This window comes from Grampus griseus (genome assembly GCF_964374135.1).
Source record: "Grampus griseus genome assembly, chromosome: 20".
Lineage (NCBI taxonomy): Eukaryota > Metazoa > Chordata > Mammalia > Artiodactyla > Delphinidae > Grampus > Grampus griseus.
This window is the reverse complement of record NC_139014.1, coordinates 20,156,244-20,176,361: the sequence shown is the minus strand read 5'-3', so window position 1 is coordinate 20,176,361 and position 20,118 is coordinate 20,156,244. Positions and strand designations below refer to the sequence as shown.

Below are 20,118 nucleotides of genomic sequence, written 5' to 3'. Positions count from 1 at the left end.
TGATCTATTCTGTCTTTGGAAAACTTGGTAAAAAAGTAATTTTCCCCCGCTGTACAATAGGGATGAATTCATCAGAACATATCCAATATTAATTATAACAAAAGGCAGTATAGATAAATGTATATGTGTCATGTTCACTTTAATGACTATTTCATAAGCCAGTAACTATGAAGACTATTTCTGGATCAATACAATCCAAGTGTTGGCTGTAGGTACACAAAACACCTTAACACAACTCTTGGTATCTGACATTGATTCAAAATAAAAAAAGGGTAAGTGAACTCACACAACTATGTTTTCAAGAAGCTACTCTCTGTGGAAGCAAACAGGAAAGGGGCCCTTCAGGAAGCTGTTGATGGGCACTGGGAAGGTTTAAAGCTATGGCTTTGGGAAGCACCCAAGTGAGCTGTAGGAAGGCATTTGTAAGAGTAGATTCTGCAGCATCAAAGGATACTTCTCTAAAAGAGGTGGGCATTTTCTCAATTAATTTAAATTCTGAGGCTTTCAACAGTTGAGGGCTAGAAACAAGATCCAAAGAAAAGAATCATCTTCTTCCCGCTTAAGAAAGGTGACTGTGCCATTCAGCTCATGATGCTAAATGGTCCAAAAGCCTTTGGTGGTATGATATGGACAAGATAAAAATTAATACACAAACCACATAACACCATTAAAACTCGAAAAACATTTTTTCATTTAAAAAAGTATTTAGAACACATAAAACAAGGCAACATTTATTCTTTTTTCCCGTCTTCTGGTACGGGGTCTGTTGGTGCTTCCTCCACAGTTGCACTGTTGCTCTCTGAGCCAGTGTTACTATCACTGGTCCCTTCCTCTGCCAGACTGTCCACCCCCTCCTGCCCGCTCTCCTTGTCCTCAGGAGTAGACGTGCCTTCTTCACCATTCTGTTGGCTTTCCGTCGTTTCTTCAAGGTGTGTCTCCTCTGTAATCACACATTTGTCACTGTTAGTTCCAATACAGAAATTCCCTCTTCTAATTATGCTGACAGTCCAGAGCTGCAGCATCCGATGATAAGGCAGCCACTCACCACATATGGCTACTAAGCACTTGATATGAGCAAGTGTGACCGAGGAAAGAACTTTTAGCATGTTTAGAACAATTTGGGATTTGGAAACAATCTACTTTTTAACTGTAAATTTTGAAATCTAAATACAGATCAAGTATTTCTGCTGAAAATTTAGCTTCCAAATTTTGATGTGCTCTAAGTCTAAAAATACACACCGGATTTTGAAGACTTATTAAAATTAATTTCACTTAAAAGATTTCATTGGGCTTCCCTGGTGGCGCAGTGGTTGAGAGTCCGCCTGCCGATGCAGGGGACACAGGTTCGTGCCCCGGTCCGGGAAGATCCCACGTGCCGTGGAGTGGCTGGGCCCGTGAGCCATGGCCGCTGGGCCTGCGCGTCCGGAGCCTGTGCTCCGCAACGGGAGAGGCCACAACAATGAGAGGCCCGCGTACCGCAAAAAAAAAAAAAAAAAAAGATTTCATTAAAAAAATGTCAGTAGTAGAAAATTTATAATTACACAGTGACTTATATTTCATTTCTATTGGACAGTGCTCTTGTGAAGCGCTTGGATTTAATGAGTGAGAAAGCAGGTATGGAAATGGTATAAGGCTGATATTTAAAGTACTTTGTTACAAGTCACGCTGGGCTGTTTTCTGTTATTGCTCTAATAGTCTTCAGAACAATCTTCTTCAGTTCTTTTTCTTCAGCTAGAAGGATGAAATCTGAGTAAAGACCTAGGCATGCTCTATTCATAGATGACAAAACAGAGGCAAGGCTGAGTATTCTAGCTGCAAAATGAGCCAAAGAACCATGCTCTAATTCTCAAGCTCTTGTTTTAACCACAAAATGTGTTCACGCTCCAAATCTGTTAAGATAAAAAACATGTTCACACAAAACAGAGAAAGGTTCAGATAATAAAACTTAAAATCTGACTATCTGAAATGTTAATCTGCTGAATCACTCTGTAGAAATATCTGGTAAAGATACTATATTCTACTTAATGTTTTCCAGATGTCAAATCAGAAGTTGTCAGTTGAGCACCAAGTATGACTATGGTCCCTCTCACTTCTTGTAATGATGGTCCAGGGAGCCTTTGATTGTGTCTCCCATACTTTCAGCTCAGTTCTGTTTATTACACAGTGCACTGCGCAGGGTCAAAACAGTGCCAGAAAGTAGAGTGATCTCAAAATTTCAAGCAATAATCGATTTAATCAGTACTTCATGTAAGCTGTGTTATTGTTTGCCTTGAGGAATGCTTTTAATCAGGAAAATCAGTAAAACAGAAGTATGAATTGTTCCAGGATGGGGTCAACAAATGCTTTCTACAAAGGCTAGATAGTAAATATTTCAGGTTTTGTGGGCCAGGCAGTCTCAGTTGCAACTACTCAACTATACTGTTGTAGCCCCAAAGCAGCCACAAACAATACGTAAATAAACGGTTCCAACAAAACTTTATTTACAAAAGCAGGTGGCAGGCAGGATTTGGCCTGCAGGTTTTATTTGCCTAACTCCGTTCTAGGACACCAGAGACGACACTGATCTTAAGAGCAATGACCACATCTTGTTTAAACAATTTTAGCAATAAACGTTAAAATACTGAGTGCCAATATCGTGTCAAGTGCAGTAATGATGATTTTATGTACATTTATCCTTGGGAACTCACTCTCAGAGGCAGGTGCTAGAATACTTGCAAATGAGGAAACTGATATTAAGTAACTTACCCAAAGTCACAGCGCTAGCAAATGGTGAAGCAGTGTTAGACCCAGATCTGTCTGACTCCCGGGCCAGCATCCTTAACCATTAAACCATTATACTTTATATTCCCAGGAAATGACATGACTCAATCTGGGCAAACAACCAAGACCTCACACAGCAAGACTAAAGACAACACACCACTGCTGTTTTGTACCAATACCAACATTTTTAGTGGACTCTAAGAGATTAAGATTTTGAAAGAAATGGGTAGTATATGGAGAATAATTCAAGAGGCAAGATCAACAGAGTGACTTCTGAAAAGCACTGAGAAAGGAAAAGCAGAACTAAAGACAGCTGTAAAAACCCTCGACATTTACTTCAGTATCAACTGAAAGGTTACCTGTCTCCATCGGAATGCTCTCGTCTTCTTTCTTTTCTTCGGTCTTATTAGCTGCTGGCTCCTCCTCAGGAACAATACTGCTCTGGCTGCGCTCAGCTTGCTCTGCTGCCTCTTTCTCCCTTTCCTCCTGCCTTTTGCGAGCCTGTTCCTCGGCCTGTGCAATTTCAGCTGCAATTTTTTCCATATCCACTTCTACTTTCAAACCACACAACTAGCAGTCAGAAAACAGAACCCAAAAAACTCTCTTAGTAATGTTCTTTTCTTACAATCTCTGAACCAGAGAAATTGTTTTAAAAGTGGGTTTTCTTGGCTAAGAACTATATACATATATATGGCAGAAAAAAACATGGTTCCACGTCCTCTCTGAACCCTTGGGTCTACAGGAAAGTTGCCCTAGCACGCCACATAACATCAAGTATTACAGAACAGCTGGTGAGACAATGCTGAAAGTTCTGGATCATACTCAAAGCTTCCACTTTATATTTCAGGCGGCCAAACACTAGATTTACTTGTTTTCATACAAAGTGCAAACTGTAAACTACAGCTAATGGAGACATTTGATGAATAAACTGCAATGAAATGAAAATAATTCACAACTGCATGAGAGTTTAAATTAAAACCTCAGAGGGTTCTAGGGTCTAAGGCCTAGTACATATGTGTGTACTATATGATATTTCAAACCTATTGCAACTCTACCAGAAAATGGAAATTATTTCATAAAGCAAAGACCTTGCCAGTTATAGCAAAGTTAACCCTGTTTCAAAGTGAACAACGTTCCATGAAATCACTATTTTGGAAAAAAGAAAGAGGAAAAAAAAAGTAACAGACACAGTGAAAAAAGTATAGTTAACACATTAAATTTATACCCTTTTAAGTTCATTGTTAAATGAATCTGTGCTTTCCAGGAATTTCCTCTTCTTTTCTTGGTGTCGCTCCTCTATTTGAAGAAGTTCAGCTTCTAGTTTTCGCTGTAAAACATAAGGTCAGGTTTTGTTACTACTGAATTATTTTCTCTAAAGCAAACGTCAAACACAGAAAATGTCTCATTTTTTTTAATGGTCCACACGTTCTCATAGTGTGATAAATGTTTTGAATTTTTAATTTATTTATTACATAATGTATCTAGCTAAGATTTTTAAAATGTAAAATGCAGCATAGAGGGAATGACTGATTAATAAGTATATGTTGGAGAATACTGTTTCAGGCCTCAGCGATTTTTTGGAAAAGAAATATTTAGTACATCAGTAAGAGCTGACAGGATGTCTCAAAATTCTTAATGGGTATGCTTTCTGTCAAAAGGCTCTACGTTACAGGTTTAATGACAAACTTATTAAATCTCTGGGAAAGGTCTACTCCCTCCAGCCTCTTCCCTGAATCAGGAACAGGTCAGACTGAACATAAATATTTAACAGGCACACTGATGCATGGTATAGGATCAGGTCACCTGGCACCTGGGGCATAATAAAATGCTTTGTGACTCTACCTGATGAACCATTAAGGACTGGACCTGTCGTTTGAGGACCTGCATTCTAGCTGTTGTGACAACAGACCGAACGTCTGGCACCACACTCTCACTAAGGATTTCACTGATGAGGCGGTGATTTCTCTGGAAACGGGCGGTAGCTGTGTGCTTCATTGAAAAGCCATCATCATAATCTGGAATAAACAAAAGGATCTGGAAATTAGGTCACCAACTACCATCATCAGGAGAGCGCAACAGCGTTCACACTTAGTTGCCAAGGAGCCACGGCCCTCACTGGTCTAACAAAATCTAAAATAAATCTTTTATGATGTGCATCTGGGAAGATGTGGCTGAAACGCAAATGAAATACAACCATGTGTCTCTGGCCTGGAAATCAACGTGAAGGCTGCACTGACAGCAAAACAGATTTTGCCAAATGTCTCACTTTTGGGGTAGTAATTTAAGGCTTTTACAACTGATGATACACAGGAACTGGGTGGTGTCTTTGTCACTGTGGCACTTTAAAGTAAGGAAAATGCCCACTGCAGAGAAAACATTATCTCTAGCAATATTCAGTTTCCCAGATGGGCACATATATTTTATAAGATTAAAATACCACTAAAGCCTTAAAAACGTTTAATTCTAAATTTCACTTTTAATTTTTATCAATTTACACACACATACATTTGTTGTCAGTGTATGAAGGTATATTACACGCTGTTTTCATCCACTCAAGTGCATATACATATAGTATGGATCTGGTTTACAAGCTTATTCTTAATAGCTATTACCTTTGCTCTATCACTACCAGTTTTTGACGTATCTGCTAACAACCTGTGCTATTATTTACTTAATAGTTTTATTTAAATCAACTTAAAAAAAAAAAAGAGCTTCCTCTTAAGCAATACACATTAAAACAAAAGTTCCTCTCTGAACCACCTAACCATCTTAGTGTGCCATCAGAGGTGGGGGACCACAGTTTAGGAAACTGCTACAAAGGGTCAAATTGTGCTGCTATGTCAGTTTAGCACGTCCCTTAATTTGGGTGCTTAAGTAGTTCCTAAAACTCTTATTACCAGAAAAACCACCGCTACGAACTGTTGTGCAAATTGCTTTTTGTTTCAAGTAATTTCTTTAGGATATACACTTCTGAAATTAAAATTACTGGAATAAAACAAACTGTGACCTTTTTACTTCTTTTTTTTTTAAAGAAGATGTTGGGGGTAGGAGTTTATTTATTTATTTATTTTTGCTGTGCTGGGTCTTCGTTTCTGTGCGAGGGCTTTCTCTAGTTGTGGCAAGCAGGGGCCACTCTTCATCATGGTGCGCGGGCCTCTCACTATTGCGGCCTCTCTTGTTGCGGAGCACAGGCTCCAGACGCGCAGGCTCAGTAGCTGTGGCTCACGGGCCCAGCCACTCCGTGGCATGTGGGATCCTCCCAGACCAGGGCTCGAACCCGTGTCTCCTGCATTAGCAGGCAGACTCTCAACCACTGTGCCACCAGGGAAGTCCTCTTTTCACTTCTTAAGGGAGAGTTTTTCATATTCACACTTAAGACTATATACATTTGTGCTAGGTTATCCATCTAGGTTACCTTTCTTTTTCTTCTTTCATGTATATGTCCCCAGTGTTGACCACTGGACTGGTAGGGGAAATAAAGTCTTAAAAATTTGGGCCTGTCTTTCTTTGCACTTTAGTTGTCTGATTTTTTTTCTTTTTTGGAGGGGGGGGTAGGTTTATATTTTCTAATTCACCAGGTATTTACTTTATCTCATGAATATTCTCTTTCTAAAATGTCAGTTAAAAAAGACTTCCCTGTCTTGTGTGGATAACTACGTATGTTTTGTAGGCCTTGTAGGTCTTCTTTGTTAAAGTGAGCAGCTGTTGTACTCGTGGATGTGCTGCCTTTCTCTTGGTTTTATGTACATTTCCACCTCCCAAGTCTTCCTCTTTCTACTCAGTTCTGAGGGATAAGGTCCAAGGTCTAAAGTCATTCTTATCCTGGTATCTTAACTATTACCATCCTTTCTTATTAGCAACTCTAATATCCTATTTTAAACTTAAAAAACATAATGGGCAGAAGTCTGAGAAACAGAGAAAAGGACTCTCTTTGAAGACTGTTCCTAAGTGAAGCTCTTTCAGTCCTTCTCAGTGTTCCTGCTGTTACCTTCCACCTGTGAAAACTTCAACTGATTTCTACTTACGTCTTCTATGTTGCTAGCCTTTGTTTCCGATTATTACTGACCCCCATCCTTCCAATTATTTGTAGACTGGATCTTCTATTTTTTTTAGTTCTGTATATTTTCTTGCACTAATTATCCAATTTAAGCAACTAAAGTTTGCTTACACTACTGTGTCTTTAGCACTGATGATTCTGCTTAACATGCTATATTGTTTCTATTCCCTATTCTGTTTTCTATATTTATTATTATATTTTGTATTTATGAGAATATTTGTCAATATCCCAGTCCTTTCTTTTAAAAACTCATTTTTGTTTTTCTCTCCTTTTAAGTATATCAGTTTATTCATGTCTTTAGGTGGTATTATTGCTTCCTTTATTAAAGGTCTCTTCTTTAAGGTCTTACAAGCCTTTTCTTTGTTACTACTACTTCTTTAAAATGGGATCTTAAATTATCTTCTAGATGCTTTTGTTGCTTGCAGCTAGAGCTTCCAACCTTTACCACATCACAGCAGTACATGAAGGAAATATCTGTATCGCATGCTTGCTGTGTGGATGAGTATACTCACAGCTGGAGGTGGCTAGCTCTGAAGCTCCTTGCAGCTTCAGACCCTGCATGGCTACAGAGAACCAACCAGAGGTACAAAAGCACACCTGCAAACTCTTTGTGGAATGCCAACTAGGAAGCTCTGCTCTGTGTGCGGTGGCGTGCGTGTGTATAAAGTTTGTAGGTGCGCACCCTCCTAAGTGTCATCATGAGTTGTATTTATAAATTCTAGCTGGATTTCTGAATTAACTAGAAAAGAAAGTTCATAATGCCTCTTCCCACTCATTAACTTTCTCCCTTAAGAGCCTTTAACTCAGCCAATTTAGGGAACCAATAAGAAAGTAGAATATAACTTGAAGGCATTTAACTTTTTAAAAGCAGTTGAGGTAAAATTCTGATTGTAACTAAAAAACCCTCCATGCATTCTGAGTACAAAGGTTTTGATAAACGACAGGTAGTTTTTGCTATCTTCTACACTAAAAAGGGTGTTTCTTTATCTTTGGGAAGTTCACATACAAATATTAATCAAAATAATTATTCCAAATATTGAAATGGCACTTAAATTATGCTTTGTTTCCATTTAGAATAGGAAATAAAACTTGAGATTTCTCATATTTTAATTCTCAGAGAAAGCATAAACAAAGCCCCACTTTTTTTTTTTTTTTTTTACCATCTGGATCTTCAGCAGGCTGAATGCTCATGTAAGGTTCTCCTTTCTCCATGCGAGACTGTCTCTGTCGACTTTCTTCCTCTAAAGCAGCTTCTGCACGACTTTTTGCATTTATGTAAGCAAGGTACGCGGGGGAATTATGATAGGCCTTCATAGATTCATTGTACTCTATCTGAAAGTCAAATGTTTTCAGTTTTAGAATTGACATTTTGCAGGTTACAATGAATACTTATATTACCTCATTTGAATATCAAAAGACATGATAATGATCTCCTTTTTACAGACAAGGGATCTGAAGTCTTAGAGAAATTAAGTGACTTGACCCAGGCAGACAATGACTCAGTTGTCTGATTAGATCTTATATTTCTTTTATAAATAATAAGGCAAGTGTTCATGAATTTTCTATTGTACCCATCCCTACAGTCCCATTCTACCTTTTCTGCTTCGTATTCGTTTAAATATTCTTGTTTTTCTTCATCAGTGAGATCTCGCCACATGCCACCAATAATCTTGCCAATCTCCCACAACTTTAGGTCAGGGTTGGAAGCCTTTACTTGGTCCCAGACCTTGAAAAGGACAAACAGTTGAGATTTCAGTATTGATGCCTAAAAATAAAGACCTTTAAAAATACTTTTTAATATAGAAACCTTCAATCATCAACAAAGGCAGAGGCAATAGTGTCAAATCCCCGTGTTCTCTTCAGCCTGCTGCAGTAATTATCGAGTCCTCTGTCAGGTTACTTTAAGGCAGATCTCGGATATCTCCAATCACTGCAGACACTTATGATGAGCTAACTCAATAACATAGTCTTATGTCTTTCTAAAAATTCACGAGAGTTTAGAAGGAATATGGTTACTCTGCATAATATAATACACCATATTGGCAAATATATGTATAATAATTCTGACCAAAAATTTTAAAATTTCTAAATAGTGGTGAAAATCAATACATGCTCTTGTCTTTAATAAAGATATCAGTTACACTTGCTATTTTAAGAGTAATGGAGGTTCATACCATATGACCCAGCAATCCCTCTACTGGGCATATACCCTGAGAAAACCATAATTCAAAGAGTCGTGTACCACAATGTTCATTGCAGCACTATTTACAACAGCCAGGACATGGAAGCAACTTAAGTGCCCATCGACAGATGAATGGATAAAGAAGATGTGGCACATATATACAATGGAATATTACTCAGCCATAAAAAGAAACGAAACTCAGTTATTTGTAGTGAGGTGGATGGACCTAGAGTCTGTCATACAGAGTGATGTAAGTCAGAAAGAGAAAAACAAATACCATATGCTAGCACATATATATGGAATCTTAAAAAAAAAAGGTTCTCATGAACCTAGGGGCAGGGGAGGAATAAAGACGCACACATAGAGAATGGACTTGAGGAACGGGGAAGGGTAAGGGTAAGCTGGGATGAAGTGAGAATATATACACTACCAAATGTAAAACAGATAGCTAGTGGGAAGCAGCAGCAGCACAGCACAGGGAGATCAGCTTGATGCTTTGTGACCACCTAGAGGGGTGGGATAGGGAGGGGGGGAGGGAGATGCAAGAGGGAGGGGATATGGGGATATATGTATGCATATAGCTGATTCACTTTGTTATACAGCAGAAACTAACACAACACTGTAAAGCAATTATACTCCAATAAAGATGTTAAAAAAAACAAAAACGAAAAAAGAGTAATGGAGGTTCATCACCAAAAAAAAAAAAAAGAGGAAAAATTCAAGGAAGTATGAAGAAAATAAAAATTACCATAAGCTTATTGTTTAGAGATAACCATTGTCTTCTAGGCTTTTTTTAAATTCAAACTAGCATGTATTTGCTATTATTTTTATAAAAATAAGATACTAGTACATGTAGTCTTGCATTCCTTTTTTTAATAAACATTTTTTTATGTCATTAAATATTCTCCAAAAGACTACATAAGTAACACTGGCTACATAACTTTGCTTTAAGTATTTTAACTGTTTATTTAATCATGTTCTTGTTGGATTTTAGTTCTGGAATTTAGAACTAATTTCTTTAAAAACTGCAATTCTGTATCTTTTCCTCTGACTATGCACAAAAAAGCTGGCTAAGCCAATCTGAAACCTGACATAAAGCCAAGAGCAAGGACGGCAGTCCTCACTCCCTCCTGGCCCCTGAGCACCTACCTTTCTGCTGTACCGCATGTAGGGCATCAGCGGCTTATCTGGTGGCTTTGGGGGTTTTGGAATCGTAATACCAGAGGATGCCTAGGAAAGAGTTAAATACATTCATTACTCAACTGCAAGAAGTTCACCAGCAAACTGAAAAGAGAGTCCCTTAAAAAATGCTAATGCGCCTTTCTTCTACTCGTCCATGGATACAAGATTCTTATATTTTCTCCACTGAAAATAGCTATCACTGCAAATTCAGAAATGTTCACATCAGAAGAAAATAGAGAAAATGACTTTAGGCACATAATTTTTTAATACGTTACTTAGCAGTTTATTGCCACTGCTTTGACAACCTGGCTGTAAGAACAAATAAAATATTATACAATAATTCATACATCGAAAATATATGGTTATATATCAGATGTCCCACGTTTAGGACATTACCTGGCACCCTTTTATTTTACTTAATTTACCATTACACATACAGTCAACACTTGATTACCTCACCGGAAGCTGAACCCGTTCAGCACTTACCACACCTTATACTGCCTACAGGGGACTACTTACTATTTGCACCATTTCAGGAACACACCTCCACATGAACAACCGCCACCACCGCAAACCCTATTTCCTAGGTTCAAAAATGGAAAACGGAAAAACCCTTCTTAGCTCCTTTATTATGACTAGAGATTTTACTTTTCTGAAGGTTCTATGCCCATATCTAGTCTCTTGTTTTATAAAGGAGATCAGGAAGTGTGAACTGAAGTCATGCCTTTTTTTATTCCTAATCACAGTGGAGGAGTGAACAAGTTTACCAGGAACAGAGAAATGGCAGAAACAGGGCCTGATTAAGTTACTTTTGAGACCTTATATCAAGAAACTCCATTTAATTTTTAAAAAATGCTGGTTTTGTGGGGAAGACACAGAAAGAAAGGGAAAGGAAAACAGAAGAAAAGGAGGCGAGGAGACTGAAAAATAGTTTTAAAAAGGTAAAGAAGAAAGTGGGTGAGAGACAGAAAAAAGGGAAAGAAAGAGGAGAGATCAGCTCTTTCTAAAAGCCAAATCTAGGCAAGATAACAGATAGCTCCCAGTGGGCACCCCACACATCTCCAACGAGCGAGCGCTGCTGCTGCACCTACTCTCATCTCTACACGCGTGGCTGCACTTGATCAAGGACCCAGAATCAAATCATGGCTGAATCACATTTGTTTCTCCCAAATTTCTGGGAGACTCCTGATACTGATCCTCCTTCCCAGGCTCGGGGGAAGAAGAGCTGGCTTCACTCTAGTGACCAAAAGACAGGAATCAGCAAATTCTTGCAAGAAAACTAAGGTGCCATTTTGTTTCCTTGCCCTGATGTTGCTGTTGTGGTAAAACCGGAGGGAAACCCCTCCATTCTGGGCTGAGACCCCAGTCAACCTTATTTTTCATGCAAGGGCTCCGGGAATAGTGTGTTGGTACCTGCTTCCACCACTTTCCAACAGTACTTCTTCCTGTGAGGAGCGTCTCCCTCCCTCCCTCCATACTTGTCCATTAACTCTGCTTCCTCTCTGCTTCTTCACACATGAACTTATCAGAACGTATTTCTCCTCTGAAGCAGTATTTCCCTTCTTTCCACTCCTCCCACGTATTCTTAGCACACCTCATGCTGATGCTCATGTAGACAGACTCTGTTTTTAGCCAGCAGTGGGCAACGGGGTGAAGTGAGCCATGGGGGATGGAAATCGTCAACAGTGGTGGTATGAACAGCCACTAGGAGATCTGTCTCAGGGCTGTAGGAGTTCTCTGGGGGAGGGGGGGATTTCTACAAAGCTAACCCTATGTCATGAATTCAGAGCAAGTAACACATAAAAGTCTGATTCTTCATAAAGTTATTAGAAAGCACTTCCAATTTATATCCAACACAAACCTTCAGAATTCCATGAAGTAGGTTACAAATAAAGTTGGAATTGTGCCAATAATTGAAGTTGGTAGACCTCTGTTAACAATTTTTTAAAAAAGAGGTAAAGAATTCTAAAATGTTTATGCTTTAATATGTGAAATTAAAACACTTTAAAAAAAATTACAGTAATATTTGCTCTTTGATATTTTTCAAAGAACTGTATTTTATAACAATGAATTTGCTTATTTCTCTTCTTTTCTCCCAAAGGAACATGTTGAGGTGGTATTTTCATTACACTGACCAATTTACAAATACAAGGAAAGCAAAACCAAACCCAAAACAATAACATAGTTAAATTCTAGCTGGTTTTCAGGATATTAAAGGTTTATATCACTAAACACCCCTAATTTATTAACCATCTCAAACAGATATCTTTCTACAATTTCTCAAACATTATTCTTTAAAAAAGAAAAAAGAAGCAGTCTGCACTGAACACAATTATAATCACTGCTTTGCTATAATCTTCTAGTTTGAGGTATGAAACCTGCTGGCCCCTTTATTAAATGGTCTGGTGGTTATGCTTTTGGAGGGCATGTCTCCTTTTTTAGTGGTTTCTTTCCTTGCTGCTATCAGGAAACCTACCTCTAGCAGCAACTGTCCCTCTTTCCAACTGGCAATGAGTTTGGAGAAAACTAATTATGCTTGTTAAAACTGTGCTTACAATAGAGTAAGATCCTGGGAACCTCCTATGAATAAAGCCCATGATTTTGTGAAATTCTGGCTACTCAGAGATTTTTGTTGTTTCTTCTCATTTTTCAGCTGTTTCTCTGGTAGGATCTTATCTAAGGTTTTCTTCTGGGATGGAATTTCCATTAAAGCACAGAAATGAGCTACTTTTAACATTTGGTCTTGATCTGTCTTCACACCTGTACTTGAGAATGTTAATCATCATCTGATGAAGAACTGACCAGAAGTGAATTCCATCTCATAGCTACCATATGTTGAAACCAAAAGGTTTCAACATGCTATATATAAAATGTTTATTGTCTGAAAACCATTCAAGTGTACTGGAGTCATCGGGAAAACCCGATGTTCTGTGGACGCTACAAGAAGCTATTCACAGGGTGTCACCGAATCATTCCTTCAAATCGATGACTTAAGGCGATTTGCAGGCAGTAATACCAAAGAGGAGCCCCCCACCCCCCAAAAAAACACATAAGTGAGGTCATCTTAAAGTAACACTTTTATAAAGGTCAAAATCAGATCTACTGAGTCCTAACAGAGCTTAAATTATACATATATAGTAGTATAAAACTTTAGGCATAACTAATTTTCATAGAGAATGATTCAATGACCTGAGAGGTCACTAGAAGTTGAAGGGGCTGGGATTAGCACAGGCTAAAAGCCTCCACATTTTCTAGGCTCTTCAAGTTAAGTCTACAGAGCACTTTGATTACACTTCATTCTGGTGTTGAGAGAACAAATAATACAAAGAAAACCACCATAAAGAACCAGAAGATCAATGTTTCCATGCTCAACAGCCCTCCTATACTAATCTACCCTGAAGCTAGTACCTACCCCCAAACACTGGGTTCTAACACCTGAAAGAAAGAATGGGGAGAAACAGATAACTTGCTGAGGCCCCGAGACAGCAACTGCACTTTCCTATTCCTAGTAAGTCTCCATTGAATGATCTCACTTTGTTAACAAAGAAATCCCACAGATACATCCAAGTTAAGAACAAAATGCTTACAGAAACTGAAATACAAATGATTCTAATATTACAGTTACCACCATTTCTTTTCCATTAACATAGATAATCAAGAGCTGACTGTATAGAGCTATTAAAATGTAATCATTCTTTTGTTTACTGCCCATAAATAATTTTCTGTATTAACATGAATGGTCCAAAATCGATTCTACTCCTCACTTAAATTAAAATATTCTTTACCATTTGATAACTTTGTGACCCGTTACACTTGTGAAACACATTCAGGCCAGGGAAAAACAAGTACCGATGCACATAAAAACTGTATGCATTGTGAAATGCATACATACACACACTTTGTCAGAATTCTTTTCCGATACCATGAAATATGCATGGCACATAAAACTTGATATGCTTATGAGGTACAAATTATGCAGAAACAATGAAAAATTTAGACAAACGAAACCTATCAAGCTAAGCAATATGCTTACCAAGATAGACAAACAGTTTGATAGGTACAAGCTTTCTGCTCTAGCCTGACTACAGGGTGAGAGGGCTTTTTGGAAGTCACAATAATTGAATTACTTATGAATACAGCAAACAAAAACCAGGTATTAAAAAGTTTACAGCCATTCTGGGTTGTATAAATTCTCACCAATACCACATTCCAATGTATGTAGGTATTTGGCTTTTGGATTTATTATTTATTTTTGGTAAAACATTTTTACAGTTGTTTCTTTGGTACCTAAACTTCCTTAAATGGACTTTAAGATGACTGTAAAATAAAAAGCCTTCCAACGGGAGGAACAATTCTCAGAGCTTTCTGACATGTTCTTCCCAGTTTATAATCCTCAAATTTGGCTTGAACAGAATTCTCCAATTCTTTCTTTAAAAAAATAAATAAATACAAATAAATAAATAAAATAAAATACAAAGTCTGAATTACATCATCCAATTTTGGTATCTTAGGCTGATCATTTAAGTGAAACATCCTAAGTTTCAGAAATTATATCCTTCATCCTATGGATTATAAACACACTTCTAGCTGTAGATATCTATAATCTGATAATTCAAATTAATTTCATTCAACTTTTGTTCTGCAATTCGTTGAAGTGACATTAAAATCTTTTTAGAGAGAAATGAATCTCAGTTAGGTCAACTGTTAAATCCAAAAGACAAATAATTATGTGCAGCAGTTCAAACTGGTAGGGCAGCTAGGCCTGTAAACCCAGCCTTTATTAAGAAACTAAGGTCTTGAGCCTAATGTCAATTACCTTAAATGAAAGATACTCTTCATCTCAAAAAGGGCATCTTAACCATAGGAAATTCTAGGTTTGTCTACATATAGTATTAGCATTAAGTGCCCAAGGCTTTATCTCTACCAACCACCAAACAGAATAAGTTCTTTTCTTCTATATACATATCCAGATCTCACTATTTTTTCATTTTTCAGTGTAAGATTGTACAATGAATATTTAAAATAGTCTAAAAGCCAGGTTAAATTTTTTTTTTAAATGGCTGTGCTGATGATTCAAAGGACCTAACTCTGAAGGCATTTCTGGTCAATTCCAGTTGTTTGCTGGATGCTGTAATAGTTGATTCTCCTACCGTGACCCGGCTGTTGGTGCCCGGGTTCCCTCCCAGCCTGTAGTTGTTGTAGGCGAGATGACTGTATGGATTGTATCCCACAAACCCTGGTGTGCTGGGCATTTGCTGATGGAAACAAATGAGACAAAAACACGAATGAGAAATGAGCTCAAACGAGGAAAACACAGAAATGAAAAATGATCTGCATATGGCATGCAAAAGCAACCTGATTTTAAACAAGCAATGATGTGTTGTAACTGTTCTTTTTCTTTCAGTGAAAACCAGTCTGTGTTTTTTTCCCCCTCTCTTTCTGCCTCTTTGCAGGGGCCAGTGGTGTTCGTGTGAGTGTGAATATGTGTGCTTGTTTTTCGGGATAAGCAACGCACTGAAGTGTCTCAAACACTCAGGGTTACTTTATGGTCAATAGTATGAAATAACAACTTAGCGATGTATGTCTGAGATAGGGAAGCTTGAGATGTGATCAGCTAGGAGTCTGAGAACACTTTACATGCAAAACAAAACATGATTTATTTGACAGTTATGTGAATGCCGCCAATGTATTATCTACCAAAAACAAAAACAAGAAATGAATCACTTTCAAAGACAGCTTTAAATCATTTTATATAGTGTGAGAAATGAGAAGAGATTCAAATCAGGAAGTCAGAAGTTGTCAATAGAAAAGAACATATGTGGGATTCAATGGATGTCACATACATGATTTCAAAACAAAGACTTGTAAGAAATGCATGGATTTCATTCTGAGGGTACTGTCTGATCTTTTTAACCCATTCTTTTATAGGCTTTCTCTTCCATCTCTTCTTTGATCCATCTTCCACAGGTCAATCATGAACAATTTCTGCATTTAGTTTTAATGTGAACTACTTTTCTAGTAGACAGACTTGAACTTTCTTTTCTCATCTAGTTTCCTGACAGCCCTAGCTCTTTCAAACCACAACTGCTCGTTGGAGCAACAGAATTCTTGGCTTTTGTAAATTATGTGTTGATGTGATCACAAATGGGCTCTTATATAGCAGTGCCCTTCGTGATTAATAAAATGACATCCAATGTTCATGAGAATCAAGGTATGATGCATAAAAAGGATGTAGCAAAGAGAGACCAAAAGTAAGGTGTTTTACCTAATGAACCTCAATCAAAACAAGTGACAGTAATTTCATTTTAACATGCAATTGACAATACCAATGCTGAATTGTATAATAAACTTAACACATCCCAACTAAACTGTAGCTATTATAAACACAATTTTCTAAAACATGCCACTGCACATATCCTTAGTGTCCAAAAGAAAGACAGTCAAGCAGATAATACATTTGATATTCTTTAGAAGAAAACTACTGATCAATTTCTAGTCTATGTAGTTATAGAAGACGCAAATCAAGCATACATAAGTAGGCAAAACACAGATGAAGTATCAAAGGCACAAAAGAAGTTTATATTACTTGGAGTGGTACATTTGGGTGGTAGTGGTGGGTGGAGCTGGTGATGGTGGTGGCAGAAGAAATGGAAAAAGAAGAAAGGAGGATAACTCATTTAATATCCATTCTGTTGGATGTCCTAACCCCTAGTCTTCCGTAGTTTATGTGTAAATGTGAAATTATAATGGTACAGAAGTATGACTAAAGAAAGGTAAAAATATCCCTTTCTACATTTAAGAAGTCATAGGGTTAGTTTCTGAGCTATTTTTATTATCTCAAAAAATCAAGTCTGTTTTCAAGATATTATATGCTGTCAGAGGCAGTATTTGCGTCAAAAAGACACCTTCAAAGTTGCATAAGCAATGATAATCACTATTCAACATTATGAGGCAGTAATGTAAGAAAATAAGGGAACTAAAAAAAAAATCGAAACTGAAATATTACAATTATACCGTTTCCAAAAATGAAGTACATGGTTAGCTCTTTGAGGTCAGGAATCTCAATTGTTCAACTCCACCTGTATAGCCATTAGCAGAGTGCCAAGGAGATGGTCATAAGAAATGTTCTTTGATTTAAGAAAAGAAACAAACCAAACACAGGACTTTAAGATCTACCAGAAGTAACTTTAGAAACTGTATGTTATATAAACTGAGCTGAGAAGATGTGATACAGTATCTCTTTTTTAAAAGCATCTTACTATGGAAAAATAAATTGTTGATAAACATAACTAAAACATACATCTGAGGGTTAGTAAATAAAACTAGTTTATCTAGTGGAGAAAACAAAAATTACACAAGGACCTAATTAGTAAACTAGCCAGAAATTTAGGGGTAGGGAGTATGGAAGGAGGGCTAACAGCTTTAAAGAACTTCTTTTGTAGGATATGGTCAATGTTAAGTGTTTTGTTTTTGTTTTTAAATAAAAAACCACAAGAAGTCCATTTCAGCAAGGCCTGAATGGTTACTGTTAAAACTGTTTTGTGGACTGGACAATTATTTTACATGCTGACCAAGCTGGGCCAGAGCTTGCTGGGTGAAAAAAATTAGTTCACGACTATCATTTAGGCACTTTGAAACATATCAATTCTCAGTCCAATAAAGCATTACTTATGGAGTAAAGTGAAACGGCAGGATCTGACCCATAGATAATGAAATCCTTACTTGAACAGCTTGAAAATAAAGATTTACAATAAGCTATTATAGAACTGGAAGCTTTATTGTTTGATTTAACATGAAAATTATATACAGACAAGGACAGAAAAATGTAACCAGTTGAAGGTCAGGCTTAAAAATAATAAATGCCAGAACGAGCATTCATTTCATATTAACTTTCAAGACTCTTAATAGAGATTAACAAGAAAGAAATGTTAAACTTGTCACTTATTCCCAATTAAAAAAAGAACTGAGCATAGGAGGTTGGCATTTCAGTAGTATGTTTCTTTAAATGTTGGGGTTGGTTCAAGGTAAGATGCAGAGTTATTTTATTTAGTAGGAAGTGCTGTTTTTTTTAGCTGAATTTTTCATCCTGTTGCTGTGATGACTGAGTGACTGTCACTGGAAGACATCTGGGTTTTTGTATCAAGGCCAGACTTGGCTATTACATTAACAAGAAAATTAAAACTTACTGTTGCAGGAGCTGGGGTGGGAGGTGGGGCATAAGATGGTCTTTCTGTTTGAAAGAAAATAAATAACTTCTTGTAAACAACTGAGATATAATACTATGCAACAAAACTACCAATGGTCCTGTTTTGAAGAAAAAAAAATGAGAGTATTTTGGAATTCCCATTTGCTAGGGCATTAGTCTCTTATTAATACAGATTGATAAATATAGAAAATGAAACTTACTTGACATTTTGGAAGATTAAGTTCTCAGTTCCTTAAGAATGAATCTGAGACACTAAAATAAAAAAAAGAAAAATAAAGAAAAATAATCAAAACTCAGCAAGCATAAGAGAATGTTTTCCTAAAGAATAGGGTAATTTAATTGGTATTTCTTAGTAAAATTACATTGTCTTCTAGTAATCCAGCCTTTTTAATATTTTACTAGTTCTTTAGGTCATTTGGTTGATCAGAATTAAATGACTAAAACAAATTGCTGGGGATATTAAAAAGTAAAATTAGACATGTACTTGCAAGTTTTTTTGTTTTTGATACTGAGCCAACTCTTGCATGGAAAACATTTTGCTGATGCCATGTAAACATTTAATCAGACTGATAAAAATACAGTGACAATAGAATGTAATGTATTGTCAGGGCCTACCTCAACAAGGCCTACCAGATACTGACAGCTCCCTGATCAGCCGCAGCTCTGCCTTCCTTTTAGGATAACAACTTCTACTAAAATGGAGCACCATTTTATTCCTGGAGGCAGTGCAAAAGGTAACTGGTGTGACAATGAACTTTACATTCTCTTATAGTGGTAAACAGCTTTATAACTGCTGGGAATAAATTTTGAGAGTCTACCTGAAAAATTCTTATTACCCTTCTCAGCCCATTTCAAAATACATCTCCTCAATGGAGCTTTCTTGACAAATTACCTGTGCGGAATTAATTCCTTCCTCATCTGTACTCCTATCCAATTTACACAGATCTATGCTATCGTATTATACCTGTTAATGTGGGTATATTGTGTGCTGCTTAGAAACAGGGACCATTTAATTTATTATTGTAGTCCCTGTACCTAGCTCTTCTTTTTTTCTAGCTCAATTCTTACTAACTTTTGTCCTAGTATTACTAGCTCACCACATGACCATACACAGGTGAGCTTGTTCCTTACCTCAATATACGTCACACACTGTGTGTATAAAGAGACATTCATTTTTAGAAATAAGGCAAATAACTTTTATGACTACTGGAGTCCTTTCATCCAACATTATGCGAAACAAACATGATGTTTTTTGCTTCTGTTTTGCATTTTAAGGGAATTCCTGGAGCATTATGAATAAGAGACCTGGTGCAGAACGAAATCGTTTATTTTCTCAATGGCCCAACCTGGGTCTCTCCCTCTCTCCTTAAGGAACAGGCAAGAAACCAGAGTCTGGTGCAGATTTCCTTCCTGCTCAAGTTCAGGTAGGCTGTCAACATCCACTAGGCCTTGCTGGGGGCAGCCCTGACAATAACTGTCACGAGCTCCCTGATATGTCACACTTTATTGCTAATACTTTAAAATTACTGATCTCCTCTGCTATACTATAAATTCCAAGAGCGACCTTGTGCATTTGTCCACCACCGGATGCATGCCCGGGGCCTGGCATAAAATCCTAAAGTATCTGTTGACTAGCTTATACGGGACAGGCTTACTACTCACACCATCTGGTTTAACAGTCACAACTACCAACGAGATGTGTACTGCTAGTCCCATTTTACGGAGAACAAA

General features: G+C 37.3%; 1 protein-coding gene across 1 annotated transcript in view; it reads right to left on the bottom strand.

Annotated features, from left to right (window-relative positions):
* Window positions 1-667: 667 nt before the first annotated feature.
* The window catches only part of SMARCE1 (SWI/SNF related BAF chromatin remodeling complex subunit E1), a 20,055-nt gene continuing 604 nt past the window's right edge, over window positions 668-20,118 (bottom strand). The window contains exons 2-11 of the mRNA XM_082679133.1: window positions 18,588-18,639; window positions 18,368-18,411; window positions 15,332-15,436; window positions 10,149-10,229; window positions 8,412-8,543; window positions 7,978-8,149; window positions 4,603-4,775; window positions 3,986-4,087; window positions 3,120-3,330; window positions 668-940 (exon numbers count right to left, since the gene is read on the bottom strand). Coding sequence (XP_082535259.1) covers window positions 732-940; window positions 3,120-3,330; window positions 3,986-4,087; window positions 4,603-4,775; window positions 7,978-8,149; window positions 8,412-8,543; window positions 10,149-10,229; window positions 15,332-15,436; window positions 18,368-18,411; window positions 18,588-18,594 — 1,236 coding nt within the window. The 5' untranslated portion in view covers window positions 18,595-18,639 and the 3' untranslated portion in view covers window positions 668-731. The remainder of the gene's footprint in view (window positions 941-3,119; window positions 3,331-3,985; window positions 4,088-4,602; window positions 4,776-7,977; window positions 8,150-8,411; window positions 8,544-10,148; window positions 10,230-15,331; window positions 15,437-18,367; window positions 18,412-18,587; window positions 18,640-20,118) is intronic.